The 16,175-nt window shown below is 49.8% G+C and overlaps 3 protein-coding genes across 4 annotated transcripts; 2 read left to right on the forward strand and 1 right to left on the reverse strand.

The window, feature by feature from the left end:
- Positions 1–59: 59 nt before the first annotated feature.
- On the forward strand, positions 60–5,186 carry LOC6549412 (probable multidrug resistance-associated protein lethal(2)03659). 2 transcript variants are annotated; one of them, XM_026980411.1, is made up of 6 exons: positions 60–642; positions 711–965; positions 1,036–1,189; positions 1,263–3,061; positions 3,121–4,747; positions 4,806–5,186. In XM_026980411.1, the coding sequence occupies exons 3-6, from the start codon at positions 1,175–1,177 to the stop codon at positions 4,824–4,826; spliced, it is 3,462 nt and encodes a 1,153-aa protein (XP_026836212.1). In that variant the 5' UTR covers positions 60–642; positions 711–965; positions 1,036–1,174; the 3' UTR covers positions 4,827–5,186. The 2 variants fall into 2 exon arrangements, with proteins under 2 accessions (XP_026836212.1, XP_001974317.1); XM_001974281.3 differs by having other exon boundaries at positions 60–491.
- LOC6549410 (60S ribosomal protein L30) lies at positions 5,032–6,067 on the reverse strand. The gene is made up of 3 exons (XM_001974280.3): positions 5,964–6,067; positions 5,714–5,902; positions 5,032–5,296 (listed from the first exon to the last, which is right to left on the reverse strand). The coding sequence occupies exons 2-3, from the start codon at positions 5,878–5,880 to the stop codon at positions 5,128–5,130; spliced, it is 336 nt and encodes a 111-aa protein (XP_001974316.1). The 5' UTR covers positions 5,881–5,902; positions 5,964–6,067; the 3' UTR covers positions 5,032–5,127.
- Positions 6,068–7,545: 1,478 nt separating this feature from the next.
- On the forward strand, positions 7,546–8,254 carry LOC6549408 (dynein light chain roadblock-type 2). The gene has a single exon (XM_001974278.3). The coding sequence runs from the start codon at positions 7,720–7,722 to the stop codon at positions 8,065–8,067; it is 348 nt and encodes a 115-aa protein (XP_001974314.1). The 5' UTR covers positions 7,546–7,719; the 3' UTR covers positions 8,068–8,254.
- Positions 8,255–16,175: the final 7,921 nt, after the last annotated feature.

A 16,175-nucleotide genomic window follows, 5' to 3' on the forward strand; every position in this document is an offset into this window, starting at 1 on the left:
AAATATACATATGTATGTCAAATGTGTGTAACCGAATCGGCGCGCTTTGGCACACACACACACGCAAGGCCCCGGCGTCAGCCGGTCGAACAGCTGATTCGATTTGGCATCGAAGCGCTTGCTACTCGCGACCATTGGACAGAATGATTGGAAAAGCGGGGCGTCGTGGACGGCTCAAGTGATTTGTTGTGTTTTGCGATTCGGCGATTCGGCTGAGTGGAAAGTTTTCCACTGTGAATTGTTATCATATTGTGAAATTGTGATCCAGCATCTGTCGATATTTGATGAATTCTTGTTCTGTGCTGCTGAATACATACGTTGCATTCCTTCGAGTGATGAAATGCTGATAACTACGAACTGAATTCCGCGCTTTTTGTTTATGAGAGCGAGTGCTTGTGAAATTGGCTGCACATTTACATAATCATGCAGGCCAGTAAACTTCCGCCCAATCCCCGCGAGTCGGCAGGTATCTTATCCTCGCTTATGTTCTGGTACGCACACGTTACATCCTACCGCTAAGAAGTGTTTCCTTTGAGCACATACATAGGTACATATGTACATATGTACTCACCTATGTGCATACCTTTCTACTGCCGCTGAGAAGTGACATCCGAAGACAACCGTTATCGGATACTACATATTGTTCGTAGCATAACTCCCAATTACCTATCGTTGCGAAATCAATTTACACAGTTACTCTCCTATTCCAGCTTTGCCCTGCCCATCCTGTTCAAGGGTCGCAAACAGACGCTTCAGCCCACGGATCTGTACAAAAGACTGGATGAGCATGGAGCAGAGAGCCTGGGCGATGAGTTCTTCCATGCATGGGAGGACGAGGTGGCACGGTGTCGGCGAAAGGGTGATTCCTGCCGTGAACCAAGTGTCCTGCGGGTCATCGGACGCGTCTTCGGCTGGCGGCTCATATTATCCGGTATTACAATCGCCGCCTTAGAACTAGGAACCAGGTGAGAACCGTGGACTTTATCTGTCAACATGTCACTGATAATTTATACGGATTAATTTGCTATATTACAGGGCCACAGTGCCGCTTCTTCTGGCCGGACTCATATCGGAGTTCAGTGAGCACGGAAATGGCCATAGTCACCATGCCCAGATCTACGCTGTGCTCCTTATAGCCTGTATCTTGGCCAGCGTTCTTCTCACGCACCCATACATGATGGGAATGATGGTAAGATCTCTAACGTTATGCTTAAGTAAAATTGAATCTAATTTTGTTCTTTTTGTTCTTTTGTTTATTGCAGCACTTGGCCATGAAAATGCGGGTGGCAGTAAGTAGCGCCATATACCGAAAGGCCCTGCGCCTCAGTCGCACATCCCAGGGGGGTACCACAACCGGTCAGGTGGTTAACTTGCTCTCCAACGATCTGAACCGCTTCGACCGATGTCTTATCCATTTCCATTTCCTGTGGCTGGGCCCATTGGAGCTGCTGATCGCCTCCTACTTCCTGTATGAACAGATCGGAATGGCTTCCTTCTACGGAATCAGCATCCTAGTACTCTATTTACCACTGCAAACCTATCTAAGTCGAGTAACTTCAAAGCTACGCCTGCAGACGGCCCTACGGACGGATCAACGAGTGCGCATGATGAACGAAATCATCTCGGGCATCCAGGTAATCAAGATGTATACCTGGGAGCGTCCATTTGGGAAACTGATAGGCCAGATGCGGCGCAGCGAGATGAGCTCCATTCGCCAGATGAACCTCTTGCGCGGCATCCTGCTCTCCTTCGAGATAACCCTGGGTCGCATAGCCATCTTTGTGAGCCTTCTGGGATTCGTCCTAGGCGGAGGCGAACTGACGGCAGAGCGTGCCTTCTGCGTCACTGCCTTCTACAACATCCTAAGGCGAACTGTGAGCAAGTTCTTTCCGAGTGGAATGTCGCAGTTTGCTGAACTTTTGGTCTCAATGCGTCGCATAACTGACTTTATGATGCGGGAGGAAGCAAATGTAATAGATATGTCGGAGCGAAAAGACGAAAAAGCAGAAGAGGAGCAACATTTGCTGAAAGAAGTAGAGAAGAGGTCGTACCCCGTTGGAATTGGCAAGGAACCAGATACCTTAGTGGAAATCAAAGCCCTAAGAGCGCGCTGGAGCCAGGAGCAACTTGATCCTGTGTTAAACAACGTCAACATGTCGCTGCGCCGCGGCCAACTGGTAGCTGTGATTGGACCCGTGGGATCGGGTAAATCAAGCCTCATTCAGGCTATCCTAGGAGAGCTACCGCCTGAATCAGGATCGGTACAAGTCTCCGGCAAGTACTCCTACGCCTCCCAGGAGCCCTGGCTTTTCAATGCATCTGTTCGCGACAATATTCTCTTTGGCTTGCCCATGGACAAGCAGCGCTATCGAACTGTTCTGAAGCGGTGTGCCCTAGAGCGGGACTTGGAGTTGTTGCACGGTGATCGAACCATCGTGGGTGAGCGCGGAGCCTCACTGTCCGGTGGACAGCGAGCGAGAATATGTTTGGCTAGAGCTGTCTACCGCAGGGCGGATGTATACCTTTTGGACGATCCCCTCAGCGCAGTGGACACGCATGTGGGTAGGCATCTGTTCGATGAATGCATGCGCGGCTTCCTGGGCAAACAGCTGGTGATACTTGTCACCCACCAGTTGCAGTTCCTGGAGGACGCCGATCTGATTGTAATTATGGACAAGGGCCACGTCTCGGCATGCGGAACCTACGAGGAGATGCTGAAGAGCGGACAGGACTTTGCCCAGCTTTTGGTGGAAAGTACTCAGAACAGTGGCGGAGGTGACGAGACCATAACGTCACCGAACTTTTCCCGCCAGAGTAGCGCTCTAAGCACTAGAAGTTCGAATGGAAGCTCATCCTCGTTAGAATCCATGGTAGAAAAGGAGAAACCAAAACTAAGTGCGGCACCGGTGCAGGAGTCCCGCAGCGGTGGTCAAATCGGCTTGTCCATGTACAAGAAATACTTTGGCGCAGGCTGTGGCCTCCTGGTTTTCGCGGTGCTGATAATGCTGTGTTTTGGCACTCAGCTCCTGGCATCTGGCGGAGATTATTTTCTTTCATACTGGTAAGTCCTTCAGATATCTCCATATATTTATGTATAGTTATTGAAACCGTTTTCAATAGGGTTAAAAACACCGCTTCTTCGTCAACGCTGGATATCTACTACTTCACTGCCATTAATGTGGGACTGGTTATTTGTGCTTTGCTCCGAACGCTGCTTTTCTTTAACATCACCATGCACTCCTCCACTGAGCTGCACAACACTATGTTCCAGGGCTTGTCTCGCACGGCTTTGTACTTCTTTCACACCAATCCCTCCGGCCGGATCCTCAATCGATTCGCCAATGACCTGGGTCAGGTGGATGAGGTGATGCCCGCCGTCATGTTGGATTGCATACAGATCTTCCTCACCCTGACGGGTATCATCTGCGTGCTGTGCGTGACCAACCCGTGGTACTTGATCAACACATTTGCAATGGTGTTAGCATTTTACTACTGGCGCGATTTTTACCTGAAGACGTCGAGGGATGTGAAGCGCCTGGAGGCGGTGGCTCGATCGCCGATGTACTCGCACTTCAGTGCCACTCTTGTTGGACTCCCCACTATCCGGGCGATGGGCGCCCAGCGCACTCTGACCGGCCAGTACGACAACTACCAGGATCTGCATAGTTCCGGCTACTACACTTTTATTTCTACCAGTCGTGCCTTCGGTTACTACCTGGATCTTTTCTGTGTGGCATACGTGATATCGGTGATACTGCACAACTTCTTCAACCCTCCTCTTCACAATGCTGGCCAAATAGGCCTGGCAATTACCCAAGCACTGGGAATGACGGGAATGGTGCAGTGGGGCATGCGTCAATCCGCGGAGCTGGAGAATGCAATGACTTCAGTTGAGCGAGTCCTGGAGTACAAAGATCTAGAGCCTGAAGGGGATTTCAACTCGCCTGCGGATAAGCAACCTCCAAAGAGTTGGCCCAAGGAGGGAAAACTGGTGACCAAGGATTTGAGCCTGAGATATGAGCCCGATCGCAATGCGGATTGCGTGCTGAAGGGGCTGAGCTTTACGATACAGCCGATGGAAAAAGTGGGCATCGTAGGACGCACAGGTGCGGGAAAGTCCTCCCTTATCAATGCACTTTTCAGACTATCCTACAATGATGGAGCCATAATTATCGACAATCTTGACACAAATGATATGGGTCTGCACGATTTACGTAGCAAGATCTCCATTATTCCACAAGAACCCGTTCTGTTCTCCGGCACAATGCGATACAACTTGGATCCCTTCGAGCAGTATCCCGATGATAAGCTTTGGAAGGCTCTTGAGGACGTTCACCTCAAGGAGGAAATTTCAGAGTTGCCCACGGGTCTGCAGAGCATCATCTCTGAGGGCGGGACCAACTTCAGCGTAGGCCAACGGCAGTTGGTCTGCTTGGCAAGGGCTATCCTGCGCGAAAATAGAATCCTCGTTATGGACGAGGCTACGGCAAATGTGGACCCTCAGACGGACGCCCTGATTCAGGCCACCATTCGAAACAAATTCAAGGACTGCACAGTACTTACGATAGCCCATCGCCTGAATACCATTATGGACTCCGACAAAGTTTTGGTGATGGATGCTGGTCAAGTCGTCGAGTTCGGTTCTCCATATGAGTTGTTGACCAAGTCAGAGGTTAAAGTGTTCCATGGAATGGTCATGCAGACAGGAAAGACGAGCTTTGATCATCTACTGAAAGTTGCAAAGAATGTAAGCACTAGAGTCGAAACTAGTTTTGTAAATATTTAACTCTTTCTCTTTTTTTTAGGCCAAACAAAACCATATTTAAAATCAATATCTACCATATTAATGTGTTAGTCTACGTAATGTTTATAGGGCTGAATTGTTAATGGATGTGGAATTTTACGGTCAATGACTAATGTTTGTAAAATACAAATCGTTTGTATTTAAAAAAGTAAGAAAAATGACAATGTGTTACATTGGCGGCTACATTGCCGCTTTTGAAGATGGAATAATTAATCCCAATATAGGTATCCGTGAATTTACCAAAATAATAGGGTTTTTATTTTAAACTTTATCTCTGCTCATACAAAACTTTATTGTGTCGTCTTGTTCGATTAAAAATAAGTTTAGGCCGACTCCAGCGAACGGATGATGTCCGAATCTCCAGGATCGGTGATGGACAGGGTGCACACGCGGAAATATTTACCGCAGGCGGTGCCCAGCTCGATGTTGGTGCCGCTGTAGTGCTGGACTTCAGTCTTGGCCAGCATGGCGTAGTACTCGATCTCGGACTTCCTGCAATGGGAAGAGCGCATGTTAGAACCCAAATACTTGCGTATGAAAGAGATGATCCATTGGTTTGAGAGTCAGAAAGAGTCTCTAGTATAATAAGGATTCGTCAAGGCATTCGGAATCAATAGGATCATCATAATTAATTCAACTAAGCAATGTCAAGCAGGTTTCTTACCCCAAGTGATGTGCCGACCCGTTGTTGGTGGAACCATTTGGAGGCGCCGCAGACTAAAGCGAACCAGTCCGAAGCTTGAGATTGATTGACTGTACTACTCCATAGTTTCCATCAACTACTCCGCTGCTCGGAATCATACTTCTCAGTCAGCTTTAAGGGCAGACTCCATATGGTTCCATCAAAAACGTGGCCACTTGGGCGCAGTGGAAAGGCACTCCGCAGGAGCACACTCATGGACATCTCACCTCAGGGCGGGGGTGTTGCTGGCGATGAGCACCAGTTTGGCCTTGCCCTGGCGCAGGGTCTTCAAGGTCTGTTTGTAGCCCAGGCAGTACTTGCCGGACTTCATCACCAGAGCCAGACGGGCATTGGTGCTCTCCAGCGCCTTCTTTTGTTTCTTAACGGCCACCATGTTGATAGTTTGGGTTAAAGCACTGCAAGCAATAAAAGTTCATTAGTCGAGTGATTCTACGGAGCCGGATGAAAAACACCCACCTTCGTCGGCTGACAATGGCAAAAAGAAAGAGGCAGAACAGCCGGAAATGGGTAGCACGTTTATATAGGTGTGACCGGCGCGGTGGGGCTAAATAATACCACGGGTCCATACCATAATATACCACACAAGCTTTATAAATACCACTTAGTGAGTGCACACTCCACAATTAGCCTGGACTCGCACCAAAGCTGCTAGCCTATACAACCTCCCAACGGAAAGAGATTGGCAAGGCGGTTTTCGACTTCGAATATTTGAAGCTGCCAACCTTCTTGAAGATTATGGGTGGGCGTGAAATTTGAAATGCTTAAAATCGTGATAATGTGTAAAGCAAAAGTGTATACTGAAATTACCATTATTTAAGCAACATTGCATATATGCACGTTGTTAGAAAACTTGGTCTTTTAGATCATTCACATTTCTGAATTTCACCATTGCTAAAATGTTTAGCGGAGCGCCTTAGCCAAGCACCTAAAGTGTTGACTATAACAAGTGTTTTATTTACTCTATTTCTGATAGAGCTTAAAACTCTTGACAGGTGGTGTGCGCATTAGGGTATCCAAAACCGCGAGTTTGGAGGAGATTCAGTTGCTCTGTGAGTGCACAACCCTGGATTGTCGTGTCAAGCTTTTACGTCGAATTATTGAATAAATAGTTCCGCACGGCGAACGGGTCCGCAACGCCAAATGAATTATACAACGTGGATTAGGGGGTTCCGAGGAGGGCGGGACGGAGCATTCGCACCCGCACCCGCACCCGCACCCGGACTCAGAGTCAGAGTCAGAGTCAGTCGCAGACGGCCACCGGCACGTGACGACACCACAACCCAATCCCAGACCACGGCCCACAGTCATAAAGTTGCCTGTTTGGGCGTCCTGAGCTCATCATCATCGGCTCGTTGCGTTCGTGCGCACTCGACTCGCTTCCAGACAATCTGTGGCCTGGCCCGGCTTATGAATGATGCACAGGCTGCTGGCCGGGCAGGAGTGAACTTTTCAGTTCAGGACTTCAACGCTTCGATTGTCGGGCTGTAATTCAACGCCATTTACGTGGCCACCCCACTCCGCACTCGTCGTCAGCAGCCGTGGCCGCATGCTGCCAGGAATGATTGCCGCCTGCACCTCCGTGGGTGGTGGCGCCGTGTCTGGGATCGTTACTTCTTCCACCTCCAGTTTCTCATCACTTCCGTTCCCCTGGCGACGCGTGCTGCTGCACAAATAAGGTTCGACCTTTGACATGGAGTCCGGAAATTCTTTCACTAGCCGGCTAGCTGGATGGTTGGATGCTGGGATGTCCTTCCCAATAGCCACGGGTCAGATCTGAACTCTCCCCTCAAAATTAACTCCAAGTCACTATAAAATGAAGTTGCGAAATGCCCATCGATTTGCGTTACTGCTGGTGCCCCACAGCAAAAGACTCAATTACAGGATTGACTCGCTCATTTCCCTGCGGAAATCTTACGTGATATGAAGCATTAGAAATCATAAAGTTAAAGGACAGGATTAAGATCGTTAGTTTATAATCCATAAATTTCAGTCTGCTTTTTGACCAATTGCTTGATAGCAACACACTGCAATATTTCCCAAAAAATAAGATAAAAGTCTATTCCTTACAGCCCAGAAATAAAAACCACATCTTTAAAACTGAGATCCAAATGTCTGTGTGTTTGCTTTAAGTCACCCGCATCCGGACCTAAATAATTCAGCCCCTGCCCTTTGAGTTGACCCAAATAAGGCGCCACTTCCGCTCTTGGAAGCCATGGCGTCAAGCAGTGTGCAGTCGTCCTTCGATCGGCTGGTTCAGCTGCCGGGCGTGACGGGAGCAATCCTAATCGATGGCGATGGAGTTCCAGTGCGGACCAATTTGCCAGCGGATGTGACCCGAATATACGCCGATCGGATGAGGCCGCTGGTGATCCTGGCCCGCTCCATGGTGCGTGATTTGGAGAACGGAGACGAACTGACCTATGTGCGGCTGCGCACCCGCCGCCAGGAGACGCTGGTGGCCACCGGGAACGAGCACACGATCATCCTTATCCAGGACAACCATGTGCTGGACGAATCCCGGAGGAACAGTGCGGCCTCGCGGCGCTCCTCTGGGCGCTAAGGAATTCGAGGGGTTCAGTATGCGGTCAGCACTAGGTGTCCTATGCAAGTTGCACCAGCGGGCAACGACCATGTCCTGGGTGAGAAGTCCTTGCACGGACGAGCTCACAAATCCCAAGTACAGAGCTGAAATTGTGAGCCGGGCATTGCTGTGCTGAAAAAGCACGCAAAATAAAATCCACATACAGGCGGGGTAAATTGTGTTTGCGTACCCTAATTGGGAGTCCTTTAGGCTTGGGTCAGGGGTCATGCCTCCCAATTGTTATAAATGTCAGAGGGTAATATTAAAAATTATTTCTCATTTTGGTTTTGAAATACAAATATATACTAAGCCATATATGTATACTTGCCATAACTTATCCAGCATAAGCGACAGAGAGATGATAGATATTCAGCCGTATGGTTTGAATTTGGAACCGATGGTCGTTAGTGATCCTCGTAGCTTACCACTTGGCATAGCTGGGTTGGGTATTCGGGATTCGGTCTGAGGGGAAGCGCCTCCCATGCATTCCCCTGAGTTCGTTTCGATTGCTGGCAACAACCGGCTGCCGTCACGCCATCAAGCATTCATGCCAACAGCAACAACAGAAGGGGCCGGAGTGGGTGGAAGTGGGCGCAGGACGTGAAGGAGGACCCGCAGAGCAGCCTGTCGCCTGCACACTTACACACACTCACGTGCACGCACACACCCTCAGCCAGGCACACTTACACAGCAACACGCCGGGCTTTACACGCCTCCGCACGCGTCACACGAAAGCACGAAACCAATTTAAGCACCCACATTCTCTCACCCAATTAGTCGCACACAGTTCCCTCACACCCACCCCACCCACAGCCACATCCCCGTCCACATCATGCCATGACCTCCTCCTACTCGTTCGTCCCGCCCACGCACACCCTGTCGAGCTGGTTGTCGTCCTCCTCCTCGTCCTCCTCCTCGTCCTCGTCCTCGTGCTCGTACTCGTCCTCGTCCTCGAGTCGAGCAGAGTCGAGTTGAGTCGAGTCGTTATCCTCGCGTGCGCACGCTGCATGCTTTCTGGCTGAGCCCGACTGCTGGGTATTGCTGGGTATATCGGTGCCCATGATTGCCACATGCACAATGTGCATGCGGTGCCTTACAAATTGGTTTGTTTAATCAGCCTCTCTTTCAGTAGTCGGTATATAAATCGCCTAGGAATGGTAATACTTGGTTATTCGAAAGACGTGTTTGTTCAACTGGAACTGGATGGACTGGATGTTCATTAGGTATCCCCCAGTCCGCAGGCGTCCATCTGCGTTCGCTGCTGTTGTCATTGTGCCATCATCAGCGCCATAAGTAGCAGTCAGCAGTTGCCTCCGTCAGCGGCAGCAAGTTGTGCCGCCTGGTGGAGCGAGGAGGTTGTGCGCAGCCACAGAAATACCAACAGCATAGAGTGTGTGTGCCACTGGGAGTGCGGACTACGGACTAGGGAGGGAGGGCGCACGAAGGACTACGGACTACGGACTACGGCCTGGGGACTACGGACTGTGGACGGGGACGACCAACAAGCGACACGATAATCTCGCACGTCGCATTTTTAGTTGCTGCTGCTGCTGGCACAGTCGTTACTGCTGCTGTGTAAAACGTACTTGTTGTTGCCGTCGGGCTGCCACACCCACGCCCACACCCACCCCGCCCGAGTCCCCCGCCCACCGCTCGAGTCCTGGAGTCTGGTCCTGGCAGAAAGCCAAATGTGGCAAGTGGCTGATGTTGCTGCCGTGCCACTGCCGTTCCCCGCCGCTGTTCGCCTCCGTCGTAGTCGATGTTGCTGCTGTGCTGGCTCAGCGGATGAGGGGCGGGCTGGGACGCGGAGTGGTATTTGCCAGGACTTCGCTGCGATGTGGAATTTTGTGTCTGCGTCAAGCTGCCTCCGTCCAATGTGGGCGACGAGGGGCGAGCGACCGACAAATGCTTTCGAATTGCCATGACAATCAAACCGCTTACACGTACAGTGGGGCAAATTGACTTGTTTTGGGCGGAAAGCTTGTGGAGTGGACAGGTTATATAAACACACGGAGTAGTAAACGTCGTTCAATTCTGTGCGGCAAAGAATGCTGTGCCACTGAACAAACTATTGGCCCTTGCCCTATATTTTGTTTAATTTGCTTAAAAGCTGGAAAACTTTTTGGAAATTTTTGAAAATTATTGAAAAGTATTGAAAATTATTGGAATAACCGCTTTACGTTGTTACAAACACAGGCAATGAAAAAAAAGATATGTATATATTGAAAATTATATAGTATATATTCAAATTATATAGTATATATATTTTAAAAAAATATTGAAAAAACCCGCTTACAAACACAGGCAATGAAAATAAGGATATGTGTATATATATTCCTCTATAATTGCCTAAAAGTTATCTACATTCCTTCTTGAATCCTAAGTATCGGCAAAATGATTGGCAAGGGACGAATATTTTCTAAATCTAAAATTGTTATTTCCTAAGTTATTGGTTAATGTGTAAATTTCAAGTCTTCAAGATTTAGAAAATAGATAGAATAGAACCCAAATTCATAATATACCGCACACTAACTGGGCTTTTAAACATTTGAATTTGGAGTTGGCCCATACTAGTAAACAATTACACAGATCCCAAGATGGAAAACCAATCTGGATGGCAGCCCATTTGAAAAATCACCTTCCCCGAATTACTTCGTCCGACTTATTTGTTGCTTGCTTTTTGGGTATAATCATACCCCGATGGGAGCTCCAGGTATGGCTTTATCCAAGTGGAGTAGCCCCAATTAATGCCACACTGGGAGGCAATATCAACAAGCGCCTGTTCCTGACGACGGCGACGACGACGATGCTCTCGAGGACCAGGAGACACACTTCAGCCAGCGCCTTTTTCATGCCGTTGCGCCTTGGCCCTTCTGCCCAAGTGGGTGGGATGGAGTGGGCGGCCCGTGTGGGTGTGGTCTGGTCTGGTTTGGTCTGGGCCTGTTTATTATCGCCCATCAGCGAGCTCCCCAACCGCCTTTCTGGTGGAAACTTCGCGCTGTCGCCGCGTCTTGTTGTCGAGCGAACGAGGATGACAAATAAAAAACTTTGGCACGGCACGGAAGCCTGCTGGCGGCATTCGCATAACGATGTCGGTGACTGCGGCGATGACTCCTGCCCCTGATCCAGTTGGCCCCCTGGTCCTGCTCCCCGGTTCCGCCCCTCCCAAATCCTGCCGAAGCCCAAGTCCTGTGCACAGACTGGCGCACTTTTGAAGTTTGAGCTAAGTGACATGCTGTTTATTGTCGAGAGTGTTAAAATGTGCGCCCTGTGTGTGTGAGCCCGCCTCTTTTCCAGCCTTATCCTGCTCCTGCGACCGTCTGTGTGCCATTTGGCCAGTGTGTGCGTGGGCTGCCACTGTGCCGCGCAAGAAATTATAATGCCAAGCTTGAACACCGCACGCCAGAGTCGAACGAACACTGAAACCAAAAGTTGAAATTGGGAAAACCATTATTGGACAAGCATGATTCAAAACCAGTATAAGAGCAGCAGGATCCGTCGGGATCCTTAATTCTTAGGAATAGAATAGAAGAGCATATACCTGTGCATTTAAGTCTTGCAAGTTCCATTCCCAAGTAGACAAGAGTGTTGCGGTTTTTAAACTTTCTAAATTGAATTACAATTCATTATTCAAAACATTTTCGCTCAGTGCGTCTTTTCACTAAAGGCTCTGCATGTTTCGGTTCACGCTCTCGCCGCCATGCCGCCAAATACATACAAACAGACAGGCGACGACGGCGGAATAGGAATGGCTGCTCCTGGCACGGTTAGCTATGTAATCCATGAATGTGCCACAGCGCAGGGGAGGAAGGACACCGAACGCAGGGCGAGGCTGGAGCACCACGCCAAAGCTGCCGGCTGTGGCATTGCGATGGCATCGGGCCAGGACGATGGCGCTCGTTCGTTGGCTGCCCGTGTCCGTTCTGTCCGCTCCGTCCGCTCTGTCCGTTCGTCCGTGGCACGTACTTTAGAAATTCCATGCAGATGTGCGCCGCACGCCGAGACGTGTGTTTTGATTTTCAGGCAAAAAGGACGGCGATGAGGAGGAGCCCCAGAAGGAAAACAAGCAGCAGGACCTGCGGGGCGGGGCGGCGATGCGGTTTGGTTTGCTTTGGCAGGTTGCGAGTTGCCCCGAGTCTCGGGGCGGGGGGGGGCTGCTTGGATTGGGAATGGCACTCATGGCAGTGGCAACGCACGAAAGAGCAGCCAAGCGAGCAAGCCGTGAAAAAAGTGTCGACAAAAACAGCAACGGCAACGGCAGCGGCAGTGGCAGCGGCAACAGGACGACTTTGGGCCCCAAGGAAAACGGCAGCAGCTGCACTTGTTGGTATGAGTAACGAGCGATGCGGACGCGCCTTTTCCAGGGGATTGGGCGCAGCTTGTGGGCGGCTGTTTGCCCGGGCGCCCCCTGGGTGGCTTGGTGGGATTTGGTGGGTAACCCACCCAACACTAACGGAATAATTGCAGGCAACTCCGAACGGAAGCCAGACGAACAGGCGGCGGCAGCTTGCCTTTCCTTTTGCCTTCTGAGTTGGCTGATTTCGCACATAGATACCCCCGCCCAACCCCCCACCCCGCCCACACAGACAGAGGTCGAGTCTGGGCTTACGCCTTATTGTTGTGGCCGTGGGTGGTGGGTGGTGGATGGTGGGTGGTGTGGTGTGGTGTGGTGTTAAGTGGGTGGCTGTGTGGCCTTTGTGCTGCTTTGCGGCGACATGGATGGGCTGGTGGGCAGGGGCGCCTCAGCAGCAGTGGCTCCCCATTTTCAGGGCGCTTGGCAAGTGTCGTCTGGAGTGTGGATGTTCACTTACCCATTATCGGAGGGAATCTCGGGTCGATTAGTCGGTCAGAACTACTTCAGCCACTTATTTTCTATGTGCATATAATTATACACATGGTTGCCCAAAAATCGCTGCTAAGCGATGCTTGTCTCTAGATTTTGAGATCAAAACTCGAAGCAGCGTTTCTTGCTCCAGGAATCTAAACAGATTTTTGTAACTCCTACTGGACCGAAAGTGAATGATGGGCTTTATTCTACTGCGTTATAATGATGCAATCATAGATAGAATCACAAAATAGAAACAAAGTTGTGCACTTGGCTTGTAGTAAAATGTAACTTTACTAAAATACTGGAACCCTGTTCCCTAAATAAATTTCCTTTCTATGTTTCAGACCCACATTAAAGATATATTCTGGTTCTTTAGGTGTGGCACAAAATCCGCTTAAAACTATGTATCTTTTTTAATATATATTTTCCCTGTTATGCGTCTTAGGGTATTCAACAAGCCCAACCCCTCGGAGAGTTCCATTGTGGAAGCCTGGTGGATTTAGGCATTCCATGCCTGTGCGGTGCCGTGGATGCTTCTGCATTCTGGTTGCCCTGAAGCCTTCTGCTTTTGCCAGGCAAGGACCGACGGAGTATGGCTTTTTAGCCGCAATGCCGCTCCTGCGGTGCGATTGTGTTGGTGCAAGCGAGTGTGTGTGAGTGCCAATGCGAATGCGAATGCGAATGCGATTGCCATGGCGTGGTCCTCCACGTCCGCCCATCCATCCGTTACGTGCGACCGTCTGCTGGGTCCCTCCGAGCCTGGCGACATGAGAAAACTTTGAAACCCGAGACATGATAACGGACCGGAGAAGGGATTGGCCGACGAAGGGGTCGCCGACAACGGACAGGCGGACGGACGAGGACATGGACATGGAAACGGACAAGGACCCGGACACGGGCACGGGCACGGACACGGGCAGTGGCGACTCGCTGCCCAGAACGAGAGTGGCGGTGGCAATGTCTGATTGTCAGTTGGGGGTCCAGGGGCATCCGTGGCGAGTGGTTGAGCAGTTGCCACTTGCCAGCTGAAGAAAATTGTCATAGGAATCATTGCCGGCTTCGTTACGGGTGGAAGTGGATGTGGATGTGGATGTGGATGTGGCCTCAGTGGTAATTGTGGGACATTTTGTTGCCAAAGCGGTGGAGCAGTGTTGCGGAAATGATGGCGGGTGTGGGCTCCCCCTGTGTGTGTGTTTGAGTGTTTGGGTGACTCTGATTGCCGCCACCACCTCGGCCGAGATAAACGTTGAAAGCAACGACCACGACCGTTGCCTAAGGAGCAGGAGGTAATCCGGTGGGTCCGTGCGTAACTTTTTATGCCCAAGGGGAACCCACCACCCGTCGTCTGTCACAGGTGGCGCGACTCCAAGGCTTGAGGTGAAGCAGGGCAGGAGTGTGGAAGCAGCGTGATGAGAAGGGGATGGGGATGGTATGGGATGGGATTAGATGAGCAGATGACTATGGCGGTTGGTTGCCGGGCAGCCATAATAGCTAAAGAATTACACACTCAGACTAAATTGGCTGAGGCAGGAAACGCCGTCGTTGCTTCATTAGGCTAAATATTTCACTTTGATGCCCCAGACTTGCGGAAGAAGGAAGGATGGGTGGTTTTTGGGACTTTACGACGGCGAATCCATTGGTTAGACAGCACTGATTGTGATCATTGATTGGTAGCCCCCATCGACAGGGTAGAGGTTGTATAATTTGAATGTGTTTGCCTTTATTGATATATACTCGTATGATATATAGACGCTAAAAACTTGTTCTAATTGCTTACATTCTTAGGACTGCCTTTGCAATTTGGTTCTATGGTAATAGGAATAAGTATAATGCAACATGGTTCTATGGTATTAGTTTAGGGAAGGAATAACTACAATGCTGCACATTTTAAATTAATTGAATAGGGTACACCTACGTCTGTGTGTTAAATTTGTGCTAATTATAGCGCGAGTTCTAGCAATCCAGAGTGGTTACAGATTTCCTTAGAAATCGTTATAGATTTGAATATCCTTGTAATATCTCTCGAATGCACAGTGGTATTTCTCTGATTATCTACTAGGCGAAGAGCTCGCTCTTTTTTTAGAAAACTCCCCATTTGTGTGGCACTATAGCAGGATTTTTGTTGTTCCTTGAACGCGCATGTATTTAAGTGGCGTCAGCGACAGACAGCTGAATGTACACTTGGCTTGCCTCCACCTGAGTGGGCGGAGGTGGACGGAGGAGGGTGCTCCCCCAGTGCTTGTGTGTGGCTGTGGGAATGGGTATTTGCCAACGTATTACTTGCTGCGCTCCGACATCTAGCTCCGGGGTAATGACAGGACTCAGTGAAGCAGAGGAGCGGCAGCATGAGCTTAACTTCCTAACACGCCACCAATTAATGGCCAAAGGGGAGCTGGGGGAGCAGGCACGAATGTTTGCGGATTTGTGTTTGATCTCGGAGTCAACAACTTAAAGACGCCGCCACGCCCCGAACGGAAAACTTGGCGAGTGGGTTGCGTGGGGAGACAGCTTTTCCAACGTCTCACCAATTATTTCGCAATTACCGCTGGATGGCGGCGCCTCCATCGCTCCTATGAATTCCATTCTTGTGGCGCAGCGGCTCTCTGAAAACTGCGCCAAAAGTGGCAAATCAATATGGCAAGACGAGGTGCAGAGCGAGGTGCCAAAAGCGAAACCATAAAATATTTCTGACGGTCGTCAATCGAACCTTTTTTTGCTGCTGGTCGCTGCCTTTTCCCTTCTCTCTTTTTGTGCCATGCCTGTACAAATGCCCACACAACGGGACACACTTTCACATTTACATGGCTGTTTATTCCCCCCCAAATACGAGTATGTGTGTTCGTACACACGTATAATCCATACACACACAGCACACCCAGCACACCCAGCACATACAGCACATACAGCCAGACAGCGCCCGAAAAGCAGACCGCAAACAGCCTTGATGACTGACTATTGGCTCTGGCGCCCGAGCTCGAGACCGAGTTCGAATCCCGCAGCTGCGAGCTCCGCACTTTTCTCCTCCCCCGCGATGCACTGAAAAATGGGTAGTTGGGATTACGAAAGCAGCCGAAAAGCTCTGTTTTCTGACGAATTTCATATTATTTATGCTGTTTTGTGATTCATTTTAAGGTTCGATTTCACAAACTAAAGCATAGATATTTAAAACACATATGTGAGTATCTTAACCACCCATCTTAACGGTTTTAAACACATCCATTGAGTGGATAGTACAAAAAACACTGCCTGTAAATCAGAA

This window comes from Drosophila erecta, unplaced genomic scaffold (genome assembly GCF_003286155.1).
Source record: "Drosophila erecta strain 14021-0224.00,06,07 unplaced genomic scaffold, DereRS2 tig00000092-arrow-pilon, whole genome shotgun sequence".
NCBI lineage: Eukaryota > Metazoa > Arthropoda > Insecta > Diptera > Drosophilidae > Drosophila > Drosophila erecta.